The 20,985-nt window shown below is 32.6% G+C and overlaps 5 protein-coding genes across 7 annotated transcripts; 3 read left to right on the top strand and 2 right to left on the bottom strand.

The window, feature by feature from the left end:
• Positions 1-298: 298 nt before the first annotated feature.
• Positions 299-8,812, top strand: LOC121130271 (uncharacterized). Of its 2 annotated transcripts, none has more exons than XM_040726031.2 (3): positions 299-665; positions 3,852-4,662; positions 7,740-8,812. In XM_040726031.2, the coding sequence occupies exons 2-3, from the start codon at positions 3,870-3,872 to the stop codon at positions 8,393-8,395; spliced, it is 1,449 nt and encodes a 482-aa protein (XP_040581965.1). In that variant the 5' UTR covers positions 299-665; positions 3,852-3,869; the 3' UTR covers positions 8,396-8,812. The 2 variants fall into 2 exon arrangements, with proteins under 2 accessions (XP_040581965.1, XP_040581966.1); XM_040726032.2 differs by lacking the exon at positions 299-665 and adding an exon at positions 1,378-2,558.
• LOC121130273 (NEDD8-conjugating enzyme UBE2F) lies at positions 694-3,851 on the top strand. The gene is made up of 2 exons (XM_040726034.2): positions 694-1,325; positions 3,070-3,851. Exons 1-2 carry the CDS (start codon positions 1,076-1,078, stop codon positions 3,366-3,368), a joined length of 549 nt encoding a protein of 182 aa, XP_040581968.1. The 5' UTR covers positions 694-1,075; the 3' UTR covers positions 3,369-3,851.
• Positions 8,813-9,421: 609 nt separating the features above from the next.
• LOC121130274 (RNA-binding protein 1) lies at positions 9,422-11,692 on the bottom strand. Of its 2 annotated transcripts, XM_040726036.2 has the most exons (4): positions 11,376-11,692; positions 10,404-10,898; positions 9,986-10,236; positions 9,422-9,924 (listed from the first exon to the last, which is right to left on the bottom strand). In XM_040726036.2, the coding sequence occupies exons 3-4, from the start codon at positions 10,220-10,222 to the stop codon at positions 9,733-9,735; spliced, it is 429 nt and encodes a 142-aa protein (XP_040581970.1). In that variant the 5' UTR covers positions 10,223-10,236; positions 10,404-10,898; positions 11,376-11,692; the 3' UTR covers positions 9,422-9,732. The 2 variants fall into 2 exon arrangements, with proteins under 2 accessions (XP_040581970.1, XP_040581969.1); XM_040726035.2 differs by lacking the exon at positions 10,404-10,898 and having other exon boundaries at positions 11,376-11,680.
• A 1,300-nt stretch (positions 11,693-12,992) lies between these two features.
• Spx (Spliceosomal protein on the X) lies at positions 12,993-14,613 on the bottom strand. Its single transcript, XM_040726033.2, has 3 exons — positions 14,412-14,613; positions 13,989-14,347; positions 12,993-13,698 (listed from the first exon to the last, which is right to left on the bottom strand). The coding sequence occupies exons 1-3, from the start codon at positions 14,443-14,445 to the stop codon at positions 13,066-13,068; spliced, it is 1,026 nt and encodes a 341-aa protein (XP_040581967.1). The 5' UTR covers positions 14,446-14,613; the 3' UTR covers positions 12,993-13,065.
• Positions 14,614-18,648: 4,035 nt separating this feature from the next.
• LOC121130155 (putative peptidyl-tRNA hydrolase PTRHD1) lies at positions 18,649-20,959 on the top strand. Its single transcript, XM_040725891.2, has 4 exons — positions 18,649-18,865; positions 18,925-19,086; positions 19,146-19,430; positions 20,749-20,959. The coding sequence occupies exons 3-4, from the start codon at positions 19,236-19,238 to the stop codon at positions 20,926-20,928; spliced, it is 375 nt and encodes a 124-aa protein (XP_040581825.1). The 5' UTR covers positions 18,649-18,865; positions 18,925-19,086; positions 19,146-19,235; the 3' UTR covers positions 20,929-20,959.
• Positions 20,960-20,985: the final 26 nt, after the last annotated feature.

Below are 20,985 nucleotides of genomic sequence, written 5' to 3'. Positions count from 1 at the left end.
TAAGCTCAGTTCTAGCTCTCTATTCTTTTTATTTTTGCCCTCTTTTCTTCCAATGGCAATAGGCAATATTTATGTATGTTAGTAGTTAAGCATGGAGGTGAATGCTGTATTGTTAGGTAGCCAAATGTGTCCCAGTTTCGCTGCCTCCGTCTTCTGTAGCCTTCTTCCTACTGCAGAGATGATTTTGTATTTAATAGTACATAGAAAAAGAAGTATGAACTTAATGCATGAAGAAAAACAAGGTCTGCGTTCACATTGCTTAGGCCGAAAAGATCAGACGCCTTCTCTCTTTTACTTGAAAGAAGTTGAAGGTAACTGAGGGAAGGTCTATTAAGCCAGCAGGCTATGAAATGAATGAAAATGGTCGTACATTCAAGAAGAAGCCAGCTCACGCGAGTTCGTACTCTTAAAAAAACAAATAGTAATGTAAGAAGAAGGGATTCCTCTTATGCTCATGCCTTTTCCCTGCTGTGCTTGTTGTACTGTAGTAGAAGTTTAATTCATCTAGTGGATAAGGAAATTTTCCTACATAAATCCAGTCGAGAAACTAGTGGCTGAAGTGATTGAGCCTAAGAAGGGGAAAGAAAGAAAGAGAGAAGAAGAAAAAGAAAAGAAAAAAAAGAGAAAATCAACTCGATCACCAAGATTCACTCATTGATTCATTGGTAAGTTCAATTCCATTCGCCCTTATCCTCAGACCCAATATATCCTCCTCTTATTAACGGTGTCATCTCCAAATATTGTTAATAACAATTAAGTGATTCGTATCATATGCCTACTCACTTGGAGATATTAGATATAGCAGCTACCTAGCAAGCCTCTTGTGGGCTGGACTAACTCCAGGACTGGCAGTTCTGGCTGCCTTCTTGTTCCTTTCTGGAGTTTCTCTCTCTTCTTTTTTCTTCTTCTTGTTCTGTTTCTGTATGAACTGAAGGAGTTGAAGTGAAGTGAATCGAATTCCTTGTGGATGCGAACTTCTTCCTATTGAATGTTTGCACTCAAAGAAAGGAACAAGATTTTTTTTTCGTGTGAAGAATTGAATGTTTGACAACTACGTCCTCAAATCAAATAAATAATGATAAGTTTAACCAAAAGACTCCTTGAAAAGGAAGAGGAGGTAGAGAGGTCGGCTTCTTCTTCTCGACGCCGTGTTTCCATTCGAGATCAACTCCTTGTTAAAGAAGTAGCGGAAATGGAGGAGAATATACCTCAAGGATCACAAATCAAATTCTTAGATCCCAACGTTCTTCATGATTTCCTTGTTTATATCCGTCCTGAAGAAGGATTTTGGCAAGGGGGAACTTTCCAATTTCGCATTATCATTGGTCATTAGAATGATGAGCCGGGGATATACTCATTCATTGGTAGGAGGAGGAGTGCGTAATGTCCCGTGTGCTGTTGGGATTACCTCTAATCCATTCCGGGTTTCATTTCAATGTTATTTGAATCCTCAAGTCCAATATGGACATACCGAGAAAAATAATTTCATCTTTTAACACTTATGTATCCTGTGAACCCGTGGACCGGAAAATTCGGGCTATTACTGTATTATTCATGGTACAGTCATTGTCCTGAAAACGTCAAATCCCCCCAATAGAGCGTTTTCAATGACGTCAATAATAGCATCATGATTGAAGGAGACGCCAGTTTTGAGATCCATCTAAAGACTTTTAACCTGTAAAACGAACAAAATTCCTATTCACAAAAAATAATCAAATGGCTTTATGAGTTTATAAAAAGCTGTATTCAATCATGAATACAGCTTCATGCCAATGATATATGGGGATATTTGAATATAATTTAAGTTACATGTACTAAAAATGTCTAGATTTTGTACAATTATTATCGATGTGGGACGAAAAAAGTAGGATAATTAGAGAAAAATATCTTATTCTTTCTTATATATAATAAAACAATGCAATAGATGGATATATATAGACGATAGATAGTAAGGTTCAAGTCCTTTCATTATTTGCCTGTCCCATTTTTGACATCCAATAATGACTATTTTCCATAGCATTTATGAAAAAGGGGTTTTTATTGCTATAAAACTTGGTTTTTTAGTCCCCTAAAATCTCTGACATCAAGAATGCTAACGTCACATGAAAACGCTCTACAGTAGGAAGTGAAATTCAAAAACTATTATTTGTTACATAGGACCTTAATGTTCGTTTTCCTTCTTACTCTATTAAAGAACATTTGAGAGGATGTTTTCTTTGGAAAGGAAGAAGCCTTGTAGTAATATAGCTGATATTATTATATAGAAAAAGTGAAGGGGGAAGGCAAAGGAAAATCTTCTTTAGAATGCTAGCTGTTATTTTTCAATGCTCCTTATTCGTCTTTTTATTTTTTTTAAGAGTGCTGCGCAAGCAAGCATGATATTCTAACCTTAATTTATTTTTTTGCTTATACGCCTCTATGTATATATTTTTTAATTTCTGAAATAGAAACTTTTGTTACCTGCGCCACATCGTATATTCCCGAGGTGGTACACACTACTCTGTTTCTGTAATTGAACCATTTGCCTAGTAGTTGTAAAAGAAGTTACTGTTTTGAAGGTGTGTCATCCTCCTTTGCTAGTTACTCCGTTTTATGATAATAGAGTATTTCATCTTCTGAAAACTTCATATTCTAATTTTTTTTTCATTTTAAGTAATGCCATTATTAAATATTACACGGTTCTAGGAAGATTGCCCCCAGGAATATTGGCAGCAGTTATACGATACATATTGTGATTCACCAATAATCATAAGGATTTATTTTAAGTGATTGTGGTGATTTTTTTACCTGTTTTGAGGTCCCACAGTTATCCTAAACAAATCCTGTGTGTCTGGACTCTGGAGTGCAATTTGGGTTATTTTATTGTCACCCATCTGCAGATAGAGAAACTATCAGTGGGTCCTTAGATGGGTTGATGAATCACTTATAAATGATGTATATTTGAAGGTAACTTAAAACTGATGTCAATATTCCTCGGGGAATCCTCAGCACACGATATTACACATATATAATAGAACAATTCTTATGAGTATGTCCCCGTCTACTATTACCATAATTTATAAATATTAGGTGAGGACTACAACATTATTCCACCAACCGTCAAATGTCAAACAAAACTTTGGCATCCTAATATAAATGAAAGTGGTGATGTTTGTCTATCAATTCTTCGTCAAAATAGTGTTGATGGCTTAGGATGGGCGCCAACTCGTAAATTGAAAGATGTGATATGGGGATTAAGCTCCCTTTTTTCGGATTTGTTGAACTTTGATGATCCTTTAAATAGTGAAGCAGCAGATCATTATCTTAAAAATAAAGACGAATTTCGGAAAAAAGTAAAGGAATACGTCCAAAAATATGCTAAAAGATAAATATTTTTTTAAATAAACACTGAAAGGATCCATTTGTTTATTTAGAACCTATATTGACATATTATATCACTCATTTGATACCGGAAGAAAAAAATGATACAAATATGTGTGTTAAATAGGCCTTTTTGACTCTGCTGTTTAAATCTTACATTTGTTAAAGAAAATGTGTAATCCAAATCACAAGTGTTAATAAATTGATATATTTGTTAATCTCTCTTACACCATTTTTTTTTTTTTTTTTTTTATGTAATGCATATATTTTTAGACTTAATTATCTCTCTCTCTGTCTCTATATATATATATATATATATATATATATACAAATTTGATACGTATTTTGAAAAATAAATAATAAGACCTGACCACCAGACACTCCGGTCAACTTATATGGCTAAAAAACACTTGATAAATCTTGTTGTTTCATTCAATGAATTGTATTTTTTGTTGCAATTAAGTGTCATACTGGTTTTTTTTTCTTTTTAGTTGGTAATCATCATCAAGATGGGTTCAACTGAGGAAGCCTTCTGTTTGAAGTGGAATGACTTTCAAAAGAGCGTCACTTCTTCTTTCGCTGAACTAAGAAGGGATTCTGACTTGACTGATATTACCATTGTCGTAGAAGGAACTCACTTAAAAGCTCACAAAGTGATTCTATCCGCCTGTTCTGGAGCTTTCAAGGACTTGTTTCGTTCTGGTATATCTAAAGATCCCATAGTAATGTTGTGGGATGTTTCAGCTGAGGACATGGAAGCATTGTTTAATTTTATGTATCAAGGACAAGTGAATGTCGTTCAAGAGCGACTGAATACTTTTCTAGACTTAGCTGAAAGACTGAGGGTTAAAGGACTTACGAATAAGTCTGCAGAGGATGAAGAAGACGAAGAAATACACAAATCACCTCGTCGCCCAACTTCATCAGTTCATTCAAGGTCCAATACTCCAAATACTACCACCAACACCTCTACAAGCAATGATCATAACAGAAAACGCCTTACTGGGAATTCTCCAAGTAGTAATAGTTCAAATAAGAAACAAAGGGTTAAAGATGAGTCTGATTCTGAGGATAAGTCTGTTGATAAAACACATCCGATTGTAATGATAAAACAGGAGAGTGGTAAAATATCAACTGGCGGCACCGACGGCGACGATCGAAACGATGGAATAAATGAAATGGATGATTCTTCATACGGTGGAGAGTATAACAATGACTATTTTGATACGGAAGGGGAACAATTTACGGAGGATATGATACAAGGAACTTCACATGACTTCACCAGTGCAGAATCCAATAAAGGTATGTATTGTCTTTTTTTTTAATCTAAAGAAAAAAGATCTATTGAAAAAGACAAATTAGGTTTATTATTTATTTTTTGGGGAGGATTGAAGTATCGGTGTCGGCTATATTTTAATCATTTAACACATTAGTAATGAATTTTTGTCATAATAAGTCCATACGCATCCAAAAGCGGATTTTCCTTTCTTTTTTTCCTATCAAGTCATTACTACAACAACTGACTATGAAATTTAAGAACCGATCTTGATTGTGAGTCTGGTAGGGAATAAAATCTACTTTTAAAGTAAATTAATTTCCATTTAGTGTGTTTTATTCGCTGCGGATTCATTTTTAAAATCTTTGTAGCACGCATAACTCATCATGAGAAAAAAAAAATGAAGACTTTTTTTGAATTGGCCCTTTTTTTGTTTTCTTTTTATAGAGGGAAAAAAGACCTGTTCATTCTGTGGGAAGAAATTATTAGCTAGTAGCTTACGTAGGCATGTTGAAGATAAACATATTCCAAATCAAATACCTTGCAATGTATGTGGAATGTTATTGAAATCGGGAAACCAAGCATATTATCATCGAAAGGTCCATCAGAGACTCGAAACTGGGCGACTAAAGTAGAATATACGACGGCTTCGCAATATTACTTGGTGGTAGTTTTGTATTTATACATACACATTCACTTTGTAAGCGGTTGGAATTTATTCGGAAAAAAGTACTTTAAAAGATAAAGCCGAACATTTTATTCATTATTTATGAAATTCCTAGTGTTGTTTTCTTCATATGGAGGGAAATTATTTGCGGGTTCAACCATTTTCATGCCACCATGCATACAATAATTCATGATATCCACTATATTATTCTCCCAATTGCTGGTTTTTTAATTATCATTATTATTTATTTTTTTGAAAAATAATACTATTTACAGCTGTGTCCATTATTTTAAATTTAATTTCCATGCTATACTGTATCCTTATACTAGAGGAACTCCACTCATTTGTATTGATTATATATGACCAAGAAGTTATGTCTCAAACAAATGTAATCTTTGCAATTTGCATATTTTATTGCTTACTCACTTTTATTAGTATACATATATTTTCCTAATAGATAGATTTTTTTTAATAGTAGGTGAACGTTTATTCTCTAATCCTTTTAAAGGATTGTTCAAGCTCGTTCATACCTGAAGAGTCAATTAATAGTAAGACACTCATAAAAGATTTATAGTATCAGTTAGTAGACGATCTGTGCGCGTTCCTTGTACGAACAAACACTGTTGATGATAGACAGTTGTGAGCAGTGTGAGTATTTGTTTAGCCGGTAAAATCAATAATAATCAATTAATGATAAACAATATACATCTCTAGCTAACTCACACTGTTAATATTATGATTATTAAAGCTTTCTACTACACTGAGAAAATAGTTGAACGTTGTTCGTAATATGTAGGTCGAGAATCACTGTTTTAATATTGTCCTTGGTTTAGAGGGGGGATTTTCTCCAACCACACCTACGTTTGTATTGCTCTGAAGGATATTCATATCCCGTCTCCCACACTACATATATGGAATAATTATATTTATATATATTCCATATTATGTTTAGGTATGTGAAAATTGTCGAAATCCTCGTGGGCTTCATTTAAAAAATATATATATTAGTGCTCTTATTAATTATTTCTCCATATTTTAACATTCAAATGTATTAAGGAGCAATATAGTTTGTTATAGGGATCTTTGTCAGCAAATAGGTCGTTTATCAAACTTGCAAACATATACTTTTCTTTTTAATTTACGCTCACGAGGATTTATACCATTTTCTTACGCATCACATAAATTTAGAATTTGTAGACTCTTTTTACAATTAATTATTAATATTGTTGGGACAAAACTTCTTATTTTTCCAAGCTATCTCCCTTCATTTAATTTCAAACTACCTCTCAAATATCTGTATGTATTTGTACTTTACTTAATAATCCTAAGCCTCAAGGTGGTTTTTGTTGTTGTTTTTTTTAATTTTTTTTTGTTAGAAGGTGGATATTTTGAATTATTGATGAACCACACTCTCTTATCAAATAAGCCTATTTTTTGTTACCTACTACTTTACTCTAAGTACTGCTGGCCTTATCGTAATTCAACTCATCATAAGTTATTCATGTTATAATTAATTAATTATTACATATATTACCTAATTTGTTGACCCATTTCATACACGAATACATAATGTAATTAGCAAGCTATTTAAAGTTATAAACTCAAGCTTATTAATATTATACTTATTATATAAATTGTTTTCTAAGCAGCACACATAATATAATATGTTATTCCTGATTTTTTTTTTATCAAATACACAATATATAATTATAATAATGTGCTAAGCCTCATAAAATACAGATATACACACAATTTTTAACAGAATTCAAGTTGCTACTTTTTATTTTAACTTGTGGCTTTCCTCTATACTCTTACATATTTACCTGTGATTGAATTCTATGCTTCCCTCTATTATTGTAGATTATAATTATTACTTTTTTTTTACAAGTCCATAATAAAATATTTTAAAAAAACTATTACAAATCATCATCATCTCTGTCGTATTTCTATCATTATTTTGTATTACATATTAATTTATTGACTTACTCAGTGGATATGGGTTGCGGAGCTTTCTTATGTTCTTGATGTATGTTTCACTTGGATTATTCTTATTCTTCCTCTTAGCATAATAAAGAATTGGGGTTCCTTTTTTACTAATTTTTTCTCAAACATTTCTCCTTGCGTTGGAACTTTTGATTTCCATCGGATATAGTTTTTCTTCACTATAAACTACTTATGCCGCACCGAAATAATTTTGAAGTATGGGATGAATCCCTCAGGGTTTTTGTAAAGTATCTTTTCTTATCTTACTTATGACCAGGAGTAGGGATAATTAGTTATCCTTCGATAATTAATATACCTACTACATAAATTAGATGTTTGTTTTTTAAGTACCTTAATAGTAATAATAATTTAAGTAACCATCATACTAGAATAATGTGAACCAGAGCAAGCCAATCATCATCATCCTAATGGCTGGTATTTTTATTCTTTTAGAGTCTCGACATGAAAACTGCTCTTGGTGTAACAGATCGTTCCGCAACCTAAATCAACATATTGATGATATCCACTTAGCCACTCCAACCCCGTGTCCCCTATGTGGTAAAGTCTTCTCTTCTAAACCTAAAATGCTGAAGCACAAAACGTTAAAGCATCATGGGGAAGCGCGGAGTTTGTCATCATCGTCTTCCTCTGCCCCAATGGCGCCTCCTCAACCTTCAAATTGTCCTTACTGTGGAAAATTCTTCGACACACGACAAGGAATGAATGGTCATACGGCGCATTGTACTCTCAGACCCAAAAGCATCGTTCAGAGTCCACATAGCAATCAAATAATAACAACATCCTCCTCTGAACCTAGCATCAGCAGTGGTGGCAGTAGTAGCAACAGCCTTACGACCGCTGGAGGAATTACAATGGCAGTGTGCCCTGACTGTGGAAGACTCTTTCAATCCAAACACCAAATGTATGGCCACCGTGCTCATTGCAAAGCCAGAGTTCCGCCACCTCCCAAAAAGACTGTTATGCCTCCACTTCCCACGCAACCGCTTCCTGTACATCAAGCAATGGCTGGTCTTTCCAATAATCAGAATTTTAAAGAGGAAGAGGGCTTTGAACTCTTGGATAAAGGGAACATGATTTGGGTGGAATAAGGCCTAATGATTATTATCATCATGACTCCTCCTATTAATAGTAGAGAGTTTGTCGTCGGTTTGCTTCTATCTAGTATTCTTCTTTCTTGAAAAGTATGTTGTTCAATTAATTAGTATTTTTGTTATTCTTTTTATTCATTTATTATATAATAATTAATATTATTGAAAAGGTTTTTTTGTGTGTAATACGAAATTTTATTATATAGAAAATTTATCGTTATTAGATAACTATTATTATTAAATGTGTCTCTTTGTATATATATATTTCTATATATTGTTATACCTTATTTGTTTAAAATTTAGATTAACGTGTGTAAATTAATATTTATGGAACACAGGGATCTTATTAGTATCTTTTTTTTTTTTTTTTTTTTTTTTCTGTTGAAATATACACATTTTATGTAATTATGGTTCAAACATTCGTTGTACATATTTCATTCATTTACGTAATAGCCAATTCGCACTATAAGGTATTTTAAAAGGCTTAGTTACTTATTTGCATGTCATCGTCCTTCACTCCAAACCAAATCCCTATCCTCCTTGTTTTTAATTTGATGATTTTTTAAAATACTCTAGCTCCTTTTTAGAACCCTGTTGTGGAATCAATCAGTCACACAGAATCCCAATTTTTGTTTTATTCCTCTTTTCAGGTACGGCATCTACTAGTCAAGGAATATGTCCTTGGTGTAACAAATCTTTTGTAAAATTGAATCGACATATCGAAGATATTCATTTCCCTGTCCCAACCAAGTGCGACGTCTGTCATAAAGAATTTGCATCTCGGCACAAGATGCAGAATCACCGACATACAGCACACAAATCCCGACCAAATATTACAAGTACTAACACTACTGTGTCCTCTTCTCCTGAGAGTTTTTGTCCATATTGCCAAAGAGGTTTTGATTCCAAACATAAGATGCATGGTCACATAGGAAGATGTTCTCAAAGGCCTTCTAGAATTAATTTGCAATCATCATGGAATCTTCCTTAGTCTGATGCGTCTACAATTAATTTATTAATTCACACTGTCTTTTTTTACTTTTTATTTTATATAATTATATATATTTATATTTACGATTGTAATGAATAAAATATCATTATTGGGCATTTGATATTATAATATATTATTGTGTTTTTAAGGAATGAAATACACAGAAATATGCAATACTTACTTACTTAATTACTTGAATAATCGATGGACTAACACAATAAATAACTGTTTATACATTCACGATACAATATAGCAATGAGATATTAGTAAACATGATATCCTAATGACGAAATAGGCTTAAAATAATACACTGGTTGAGTAATTGTCATCAAAAATATACAATAATTTAATTATTTCTTTCCCTGGAAAACGATCGATCCCTTGAGGGTGTTCGTGAATCACGTCTTCCTCGATTGCTGGTTCTTTTACTTCTATCATCCCGTCTTCCAGATGAAGAGGACCTACCACTATCATATCTTCGTCGATAATCTCTACCACCGACCCGACGATTCCTCTTTTTCCGACTTGACATCTCAACCTATAAGGAAGAGAGTTTCATTATTTTATTTGATGAGTTAAAAATCAGTAATTATTATTACTGTTGCTCTAACTCCGCAAATTCGAGATCCATCTAATGCCTTGGATGCGTCCTCAGCATCCCTCTCGTCTTCAAATTCAACAAAAGCAAAGCCTGGAGGGTTTCTTGCAACCCACACACTTCGAACTTTACCATAGCGACGGAATACATCCTCAAGTTCATGCTTGGATGCATTATCACCCAAATTACCCACATATACTTTACAATTATAATTTCTATCCCTGTTTCCTCGACTCATTTTCACGTTTGATGCTAAGGAGAGAGAAGGTTAAAATTGGATTCCTTTTTTGCTAATATATCAGACAATTAACATATGTATGTATATATATAAATATATACATACTAATTAAAGGAATAGAACATATTCATTAGATAATTATGTATAGAGATATGAATTATATAACTTTTGTCTTACAAACCTATTAAAAAGAACTTTTAGGGAATTCGAAGTTTTGGGTCTTTTAATCGGTAATATATTAGAGCTGTAAAAAACGAGTCGATTGCTACTATGTATGTATGACTGATTAGCCTGGTTTACCAGGATATGCGCGGAAAAGAAATGGCGGAGCGACGAAACAGCAAAATTAAAAACTTGGATGTGTGTGTGTGTATGTGGAATAAAATCATTGAGAAAATCATCGAGGATTAAAGAAGGGAAAAATGAAATGAAATGATCCATCATCTGAAGGCCGAAGAAAAATATAAATTTTGACATATAACAAAACCTTCCAAATCATGAGTTTGTGTAGTAGAATGTGTGTAATTGTCGGAAGGGAGAAGTATCCTTTTAAATGATGACGGATTAGCATGCATATCTAATTTTTTTTAAACGAAAATTATACGAAGATCATGGATCAAATGACGGAAGAGTGAAGAAATCGATGATGGAAGTTTTTATAAGAAATAAATAAATTCTGAAAGTTAAAAAACATTATTGAAGAAGTGAATAAAAAAAATAATTAATAAATACAAAAATAATAATAATAATGAAAAATAAATGAAAATGATGATTTCCGTATCATTATTTCAATAAAAAAGCCTTAAGGAAGAAAGTCATAAAATGAAGGAAAACCCCTTTGATTTGACATAAAACTCAAGGAGCTATTTTATTATATATGTAAATAAGTCGCAAAATAATTAATGAGTTTTTAAGTTTATTATTAATGCATACATGTGGACTGGCTACAACTCGGAGTCCTTTGATCGAAAATCCAATTGGATCGTATCATAATAATTAATGTTAAATAATGACTTTACAATTTTTTGAATAAAAATGAAAGAACAAAACATATTTAAAACTACAAAATTGGGATAAAATAAAAGACAATAAGAGAGACTAACAACCTAGATATTATAATTACTTTGTGATTTGATTATTGGCAGCATATTACCTTGATATATTCTTTAAAGAAGATGGGGGATTGATTCCTTTTTCCTATATGACTCCTAATAATTATTATGAAGTTGAAGACTCTTTCCTTTTCTTTTGTTATGATTCCCTAAGTTCTACTTCTCTTCTACCTTTAAAGCTTTATCTTGTTAAAGAGTAGTTGAGCTGAGTGAGGGAGGCTAGCTCTAAGCTCAGGCCGGCTCTTAAGGAGGATACAAGAGAAAGGATACAGATTGACGATTTCTCACTTACATTTCTACGATGAAACTTTCTACACTTCCTTTCTCCTCCGTCCGTCTACCTACGCAACTACTGAAATGGCCACTCAGTGAGGGCTGTTGTTACAGAAAAAAAGTACATGCGCTTACATTTTCTGCATACAATACATTCTTCTTACTAGCTATAAAATCAATTATCTCATCCATGGATGACTTAGGGATGTTAAAATTGTCGAAATCTTTGTGAGCCTACATTAAATAAAAGTATATATTTGTAATCTGCGAGATTTTAGTGCTTTTATTAATTATATAAACCTATTTTGAAAATTCCCACGCATTATGTTATAAATGAGCCAGGCTGGAGCACTAATAAAGCTTTAAACGAATGTATGCGATCAAAATTTGTACATGCTATTGGTCATAGAAGCGCTATTATATCCGCAAGGAGTATTGAATATTACTCAGACCATAACTAACTATGAATTGACTATGTCAATAAATAAATTAACAAAGTAAACTCTGAGAGGGGAAGAAAAAGTTGCATACAACATAAGGGAAAATGTCAAAAATGTGATATCTTAAAATACGACATCTTGCATTAGGAAAATATACCACTACGACCTTTTATCACCTCAAGCTTCATTTCACAACTTTTTTTGAAGCTTAAATTAAGAAACACTATTTGCTATCCGTGTATAATATGTGGTCTATCAAAGTTGACAACAAATACTTTTCTTTTAGATGTATAATCACAAGGATTTAGACGATTTTCACATCCCTCTCCATGGTAGAGAAAATGATAATCCATTATGATACTTCCATAAATTAATCCCTTTATGTACGTACTCCTTTATTATTATCATAATAATTTAATAATCCCCTTTTCGCTTCAACTACGACCGAATACAAAAAAACCCCTATCTATCCGGATAATTGGTTCTATTGTTTGTAGATAGTTATAAGACTAACTAACATTTTATTCTTTCGGCGAGTAATTGGTAGACTAAACGTGGTGGCGTGTGTACTATAGCAAAACCTGGATTCATGGTGGGGCTTAACTTGATGCTTTTGTAATCAAAATCATCTAACCCTAGACCAAGATTGGTCTGGTATTTGTGTACTATTGTGAGATACATAAATATCTTGAGATATGATTGTCCCAAATAAAATAAGTTATTTTTAGGTAAAAACTGATTTCTGAACAAAAAATTAGATTTTCATGAGGTGACGAAACGTGAGTGGCTTTTGAATGTTTCTTTTTTTTTAAATTTATTTCTTATTGTAAAAATGACTCCAACTTACAAGCTCCGATCCAGAAAAGTGACAAACTCGTATATCGAGGTACGTGTCATTCAAATAAGAATGTTTGATACTCTTCAATTTAATTATTTATGATATGATGAAATACTAGGTCATTTTTATTTACTCAACCTTTTCTATTTACATAGTATTCGTAAAAAATGAATAATACAATTATGAAGGCGGAGGGGGTGGAGGTGCAGGAGGCATTGGCGGCCTTCCAGAAGGAGGTAAAGGAGGCCGTGGATGTCCAGGAGGCGCTGGAGGTAATGGCGGTCCATTCCATGAAGGAGGATAACCAGGACCATTTTTCCCAGGAGGAGGTGGGGGTGGCGGGAAACCTTGCATGGATGGAGGTGGCATCCAATTTCCGCCCATTGGAGAAGGTGGTGGAGGAGGCCGATGCATTCCATTCATGGGTGGAAATTGACTCGGAGGCCTTGGAGGAAGCATTGGATGAGAGCCAGGAGGTGGCGGTGGCATATTCATGACTGACGAAGGGGGTGGAGGAGGAGGAGGTGGCAATACTGGAATGGGCGTGGGCATGGGGACAGGGGGAGCATCTGCGAAGAGTTGATGGGGTCTGTCTGCTTGAGACAATGGATTTTGAGCAGCAAGGAGACGCTCTGCAGCAGATCCATGTCGCTCTCCTTTGGCGTCTTTCTTGAATGCATAGGATAAGGAAATGGCACGATTGCAAAGGTATTGCCCATTCATCGCCTCAATGGCGGCATCAGATGCCTCAAAACTTGCGTAGTTGATAAATGCAAAGCCCTTGGAATTACCCGTTTCTGGATCACGTTGAATCTACCAAAAATAAAAATAGAAAAAAACCTTGAGTACATGAACTTAGTTTTGTTGTTCCACTAAATAATCTACAACCAACAAATATCAAAATGACAATTGCTACTAATGATCAATGGAGCAACATATTAAGTAACCAATTCTTATTAGGTAGTTTTAATTACTTTGAATGATTGAACTCAAAGGTTGCTACATGTCAATGATTGTCATGGCTAATACAAAAATGAAGTAAATAATATAAGAAACCTCTGAAATAAAGGAACTAAGAATGGAAAATGGATGTCGTGCTCTACCTTTGGCGTTGTCAGAATGACACCGAATGCGGAAAATGTGTCATAAAGAAGTTTCTCATCCACTTCCGGATCCAAATTTCCGATAAAGACATTCGCGCCCACATCCAAATTCTTTTGATGAGCGGAAGCTTTGTTCACTCGAATGGGCTTTCCGTACAGTTTGATCATGTTCATGATTTTGATTGAGTAATCCGCGTCTTCTTCCGTGAGAAACTCCACGAAGCCGTAGCCCTGATGCACCATCGTCACACGGTCCTTTGGGGTATGCACGTTCACGACAGGTCCAGCTTGAACAAAAAGTTCCCATAGGAGAGAATCCGTTACTTTTTCGTCCAAACCCCCAACATAAATCGTCGCATCTAAAAAATAATGTCAAATGTAGGAACAAACATTACGAGTACGGATCCCTCTTGTAACTCATACCTTGATTACGCTCCGACACGGGACCTGCAGCCATCTTGTCTCCTACAAATGTCAAATATTGTCTAAATCACTCAGGAGAGTAAGATAGTCATAGACGTCTGGAGAAGATGCGGTGTAATAAATAATAATACGTAAATGCGGTAAATCTATGTACAATTCAATGGATGAGGTTTGTTGTGTACCTGGGATGATGATATTTCAGCTGTTGCTTAATTAAACTATTAATTCTGGCTAGATAGCTACATATATGCTTTAGCTACATATAAAGATACTAAAAAGGAAAGAAAATGGTTGAAATAAAAAGTAAACCAAAATTATGTATATAAATATTGTTCAGGATTTACGTAACCTTGATCAAAAAATATCAATACCCTTCGTAGATTATTAGGGCTTTGTATTTTTGTTTTTAAATAACTTTTATAATTTTTTAGAGCATAATTATGAATTATGGCTTTATTAATATTTTATATTTCTGGTTTATTCTAAAGAAAAATACATAAGCCTGTCCGGAACGTTGACTTCTATTAAATTACGTTACGTCAAAAAAAAAAAAAGGTCAAGAGATGAAAAAGCGTCGTATTTACTGAATTTTAGACGAATGAGAATTAGAGCTAAGAAAAAATATTCTTGATAGAAATACATAACGCCTCTTTCCATTATAGTTTCTTTAGTTACATAGAGGCAAAATATTTTATATTATTTGATCTATAAGGTGTGTCCATAGGAAACTCACATCGCAGTCTGCTAGACGTTATCTGGCAACATTTTTAATGACCTCACAACGGTGCCAAGTTCAGTGTTACTCACTAGTGATGAGTGTTAATTAATAATTATAGATTAATAGTAGAAAAAATTTATGATATTCTTCTAAATTTAATTTCCCTATTTATGTATTCTGTTATTTTATTTTTTTATCTTATTGATTCATTCGGTTTTATTATGGACATGCAAATGCTATATCGTTATAGAAGCTTCAAAATCCTTCTTATTATTAGTTAAATAACTAATATTGGTCTGGATTACATATGGATAATATATATATGTAGAGAGAATAGTCAAAATCATAAAGCAAAATTGTCTTATTCAAGGCATCATATTTGGTTATATTAGTAAAATAATTACAATGAACTCTATATTTATTATATTATGAGAAAATATTATGATGTATTAGCACAATTAGTTTTATAAATTTGACTTTCTGCCTCAATTGACTCCGTTGTGATGTCATCCAAATAGCCAGTGAGTAATGGCTGTTGTGTCTGTTTATTTTTCTATTATCTTAATGTATATCATATTAGTGAATGCCAACTGATTGGTATTACATGAGAATCTAGCCATTTTTTCCAACTAGACACTTTTCCTTTTTTTCTCCTGCCATTTTTTCCGATGCCATTTTTTCCCTTGATATATCAGTTTAAATGAATCTAGATATTTCTTCCTTCTACAAACTTTTCCTTTTTTTCTCCTGCCATTGTTCCGCTGCCATTTTTTCCTGGAGATATAAGTTTAAACGAACCTATCTATTATTTACACGTAGACATTTTCCCTTCGTTACTGCCAACTGATTGGTATTACAACAGTTTAAACGAATCTAGCCATTTTTTCCACCTAGACAGTTTTTCTTTTTTTCCTGCCATTTTTTTCCCTTGATATATCAGTTTAAACAAATCTAGCTATTTTTCCTTCTACAAACTTTTCCTTTTTTTCTTCTCCCATTTTTCCTCAAGATATAAGTTTAAACGAATCTAGCCATTTTTTCCACCTAGACAGTTTTTCTTTTTTCCACCGTGTTATTTTTCCGATGCCATTTTTTTCCTTGAGATATCAGTTTAAACGAATCTAGCTATTTTTTCGTCCTACAAACTTTACCTTTTTTTCTCTTGCTATTTTTTCCTCGAGATATCAGTTTAAAAGAATCTATTTATTATTTACACGTAGATATTTTTCCTTGGTGATTGCTAACTGATTGGTATTACATGAGTTTAAACGAATCTAACCATTTTTTCTACCTAGAGACTTTTCCTTTGTTCTCTTGTCATTTTTTCCGATGCCATTTTTTTCATTGAGATATCAGTTTAAATGATTCTATCTATTTTTCTTTCTACAAACTTTTCCTTTTTTTCTCCTGCCATTTTTCCGCTGCCATTTTTTCCTCGAGATATCAGTTTAAACGAACCTATCTATTATTTACACGTAGACATTTTTCCTTAGTGATTGCCAACTGATTGGTATTACATCAGTTTAAACGAATCTAGCCATTTTTTCCACCTAGACAGCTTTCCTTTTTTTCTAATGCCATTTTTCCGTTCCTATTTTTTTCCTTGAGATATCGATTTAAATGAATCTAGCTATTTTTTCCACCTAGACACCTTTCATTTTTTTAATCAATAATAATATATTGGTGAACTGATAACCGATAGGCGATAGGTATTATATCAGTTTAAAATAATCTCGCCATTTTTCCCACATTACTCTTTTCCTTACTTTTTCTTCCGCCATTTTTCCTAAAATTGATCAAACCTTCACGTCATGCTGATATAAAATATATATATACAACATATAATAGCTATATAATAGCTAAAGTTGATAATCCTGTAAAGAAAAACGCGTGCAAGGAGAAGAAGGGGACAAAGCCTTATGGTGTTATTGTTTAAAATACTGATGTGATTATCAACTGCCTGCTTTATTATGATTTTTGAGAGTATAACAAAGTATTTATTAGCAGACTTTGACGTTTTTATCCGTTACAGTAGATTTCATGACGTCACACTCCATGAAATTGTAATTCATTATGACCCCATATTCTCAGAGTAATAACTAATGAAACGACAAAGTAGAGTATTTCGAAATATATTTGAAGTTCCAAGTTTAAAAAAGAAGGCTTAAATTAAATATAATCTACATACTAAAAAATAAACCATCATACATTTATTTGAAATATACAAAATTAAACAATTAGAATCATATAACTAATAATAACAATAAGTTATAAATACAGAATATTGAAATAATAGATTGATCCAAATAATATTTTCTTGTTCTGACATCGGTTAAATATGTCATAAGTTTAGGTTGCAAAACACAAACCAGACGTGGAGTTTAATCAAAAAGATCATCACATCTTTTTCCTCGTGTGGAAGTTGCTATATACAATTGTGCACAGGATAGATATATCTCTACCGATGGGATCTAAATAACTATTAATAATAAAGTACATGTCAAAATTATAAAATTAGCCAATAAATATACTAATAAAAAAAATGTTAGAATTAAATCCATCTGTTCTTCCAATCTTAGAACGAACAGCTTTTAGAATCTTACTTTCATTTATTTCCTGTTTATCTAAAAAAAGAAATGTTAATCAATGCAGTCAAATTTGAAACCTTAATTACTTATCTTAGATATAAAAATAAGACTCCTTTATAACTGATAAGACAATAAAAGCAACCATACTTGACTGAATGTAGCTTTCTAAAATGACATATTTACTCCGAATAATAATATTTTCCCCCCAACAGGTAACGTGGTTGGAGTTGGTACTTCTCCAGATAGTATTAGAACTAATTGATAATTATAAATTTCATTTATTTATTCAGAATGACTGCTAGCCAGTAGTCAGTTCTCTAGCTAGAGATAAAGACTGGAAACATAATTTAGACAACTGTTGACTGCAGTCCTTAAATTAAATTCATTAATTTTTTCATTCGATCATTGAGCGTTTTCAAGTGACGCTACCATTGCTGATATCGCGGCTATCTCCCACTTTGGGGGCCTAAACAACCTAGTTTTATTACAATTAAAACGCTTTCTTCCTCTTAAACCAATATATTCCTCTAATGCCTAGTTTTATTATATATCTAACCCAAAATATATTAAAAATAAAATGTGTTATTATATTATTAAATATAACAAAATAAAGGATAAGATATTATTCTCTAGTTACTTATCCTGCGTTTCTTTTCATTAATCGGCCGAAAAAAACTATTTTAGAAATTTAAACATCTCATTGGGATTTTCAGTAGATATTACTTTGAATTAATTCAAAATCCCTATTTAATGTTGCCATCAAGTAGTCTGTACAGATGTCAAGGTTATTTTTACTCATAAAGCCATTTCATGGAGTTTCATCAAGATTTAAATACTCTATTGATTATTATGTTTTGTTATTAATAGCAAAATATCAATATTTTGTTTCAAAGTAATGACGTCACAAATAATAATGAGCAATGAAATAAATGGACTACAGTGAACAGTTGATTCAATTCTGTCGACTTATTATATAAAAATATAAATTATAAAAAGTCAAGCGTATTGTCAATGTATGTGTAGAAGAATTTATAGGAAGCAATATTTCAACAGCTGAGGCCGATTTTTACATCCCTAGCGAAGATTCTTTAAAATCTAATGAATATTATTGGTAAAGAAGTCCTCACTAAAATTGCAGGTCCTAAAAGGTGAGGCTCTAAATAAGAATCATAATCCAAATATCTTTAATAATTAATTATTTGAGTAGGTCTTCCCTCTGGAACGCTGCAAGACATAATTCCCGGAGACCGCCAAGATATTTGGGAAGAACTAAGACACAGTTATTAGATGTGTGTATGAAATCTAGTGTCGTCGTCTGTGCCTTCATTTCTGTTCTCATTCTACCCGTGGGAGGTTCAGCCATTTACAAGTGCGTTTCGTTCTCCCTTACTTATTAAATGAGTCTTATATTTTATTGTCTCATTGTAGTTTTTGGAAACGGAGCAAAATAAATCCTCATCAAATCGAAGAGGAGAAACCAGATCTACTTTCAGAAGGGAGATACAACAAAGCCTAAAAATGGCAACTTCCTCTCTATTAGTACAGTATATAATTATTCGTGAAGATTTAGTAAGAAGTTTAGCCTGGCCTCTTGGGGCTGTTATAGCCCAGGGGTGTCATGCATGTGTTGCGGTTATCCACGAATTTTATCATGATGAGGATACAGTCAAGTACTTGAGGGATATTGATAATATGCGAAAAGTTGTCTTGAAAGTGAGTATATTATGTACACAGGAGCAAGCATTAAAAATAAGTTTGAGTAATATAATGATTCTTTAATCATTATACAATTAATTAACTTTCATTTCTAATCATACATTCATCATTCTGATTCATCCTTCAAAAATGTCCTAAATTGCACGTAAAAAGGTCCCTCACAATTAAAGGAAATATATTTGAAGGGCCATATCGAAGGGAAATAAATCCCCATAAATCAATTAGAAGGCCCTAGATCGCAGGTAAAGCAGTGGTCAATTTTTAGTTTACTGTAGACTCCCTAATGAAATTTTCTAAACTAATTAAATTTGAAATATTTTTGACAGCTTACAAAATGATTATCACTTTGATAGGGATCTTTGTAAATATATTTGGCTGTTTCAATAAGAACAATTACTTTTTTATATTCACAAAACAGATTAACTTTATTCTAGTTAAATTTATAAACATTATTATTTAAGTCCTAGGGTGGAGGGGGGCCGGTCATGTTTAGGGGTGTAGCTAATTGCAACATATACATATCATGATTGGAATAAAACAGATCAAAAAATAGGAAGATTATTACTTACATAAAATTTCAAGGTTTAATCATTAATGAAGAAGGTTATTTTGATGCTTTGATAATAATCTGTCAATATTCGACCTCAAATTAGTCGGAGCTTAATCTCAAATCTTCACATTCAATTATTTGTAAACGATTTCGTATTTTCTTTAAAAAAAGATTAATAACATTTATGTATAAACATGCAAAATAATCGTTTATTATTGGAATTATGAACAGAAAATTTACGTTTTGTGAAATTTCCTGACTTTGTGTAATATGTAGATCCTCAAATTTGTATTTTGGCAACATAGACCCCTGACAGCTCTATATTCCTACATATAGCCCTTTGAAAACCAGCCTTCTAGATCAAGAGTGTCAAACCCATGTCTTATGAGACAAACTTGGGATTCAGTCGTGGTATAACTATTTACTATTAAACTCTATTCTTAGTTCTTGGCATTTGTTAAGATGACAGAAAGTTTTTGAATCTAATTTAAGACTCAATTCTTTAGCAAACTATCCTGGATATTTTGACCCATTCAAGAAACTGAATTAAAAGTCCAGTATGGGATAAAATATGTCTCAAATATCGGAATGTTTACTTGTATACACAAAGTAAAAAATAATTATTAGGGAAACTTTCAACTTTATTTTGATTTTTGTTCCAGATTTTTTTATATGTTCACGTACCTTAAATTGAATCATTAAACCTTAACAATGAATGTCTATCTTATTACCATCATATATTAGTTAATCTACTTTTTTTTTCAGATTAAAGACGAAGAAACGTTGTCCACCTTGTCCAAAAAACTGAACGATAACGAAATAAAGCATAAACTCTGGACTGAACAACCTGAGAACTATCCAACTTGTATTGCACTGAAACCGTATGAAAAAAGCCGTGTGCATCCATTTTTAAAACATTTAAGATTGTGTGATATCAAAATATAAAATAATATTGCTTCACAGCCAATGCTATAAATTGATAAGTTTTCAAATTCATGTTTT

This window comes from Lepeophtheirus salmonis, chromosome Z (assembly GCF_016086655.4).
Source record: "Lepeophtheirus salmonis chromosome Z, UVic_Lsal_1.4, whole genome shotgun sequence".
NCBI lineage: Eukaryota > Metazoa > Arthropoda > Copepoda > Siphonostomatoida > Caligidae > Lepeophtheirus > Lepeophtheirus salmonis.
This window is presented reverse-complemented; position numbering and strand designations above follow the sequence as displayed.

Bases quoted from the DNA above. Each gene is read 5' to 3' on its own strand.
- LOC121130273 (XM_040726034.2), top strand. From the start codon at position 1,076: ATGATAAGTTTAACCAAAAGACTCCTTGAAAAGGAAGAGGAGGTAGAG. The intron at 1,326-3,069 runs GTCATTAGAATG...TATAAATATTAG, and splicing joins CCAATTTCGCATTATCATTG to GTGAGGACTACAACATTATT.
- LOC121130271 (XM_040726031.2), top strand. From the start codon at position 3,870: ATGGGTTCAACTGAGGAAGCCTTCTGTTTGAAGTGGAATGACTTTCAA. The intron at 4,663-7,739 runs GTATGTATTGTC...TTATTCTTTTAG, and splicing joins CAGTGCAGAATCCAATAAAG to AGTCTCGACATGAAAACTGC.
- LOC121130274 (XM_040726036.2), bottom strand. From the start codon at position 10,222: ATGAGTCGAGGAAACAGGGATAGAAATTATAATTGTAAAGTATATGTG. The intron at 9,925-9,985 runs GTAATAATAATT...TCTTCCTTATAG, and splicing joins TTTGCGGAGTTAGAGCAACA to GTTGAGATGTCAAGTCGGAA.
- Spx (XM_040726033.2), bottom strand. From the start codon at position 14,445: ATGGCTGCAGGTCCCGTGTCGGAGCGTAATCAAG. The intron at 14,348-14,411 runs GTATGAGTTACA...ATTATTTTTTAG, and splicing joins CGTGTCGGAGCGTAATCAAG to ATGCGACGATTTATGTTGGG. The intron at 13,699-13,988 runs GTAGAGCACGAC...TATTTTTGGTAG, and splicing joins TCATTCTGACAACGCCAAAG to ATTCAACGTGATCCAGAAAC.
- LOC121130155 (XM_040725891.2), top strand. From the start codon at position 19,236: ATGGCAACTTCCTCTCTATTAGTACAGTATATAATTATTCGTGAAGAT. The intron at 19,431-20,748 runs GTGAGTATATTA...TTTTTTTTTCAG, and splicing joins TGCGAAAAGTTGTCTTGAAA to ATTAAAGACGAAGAAACGTT.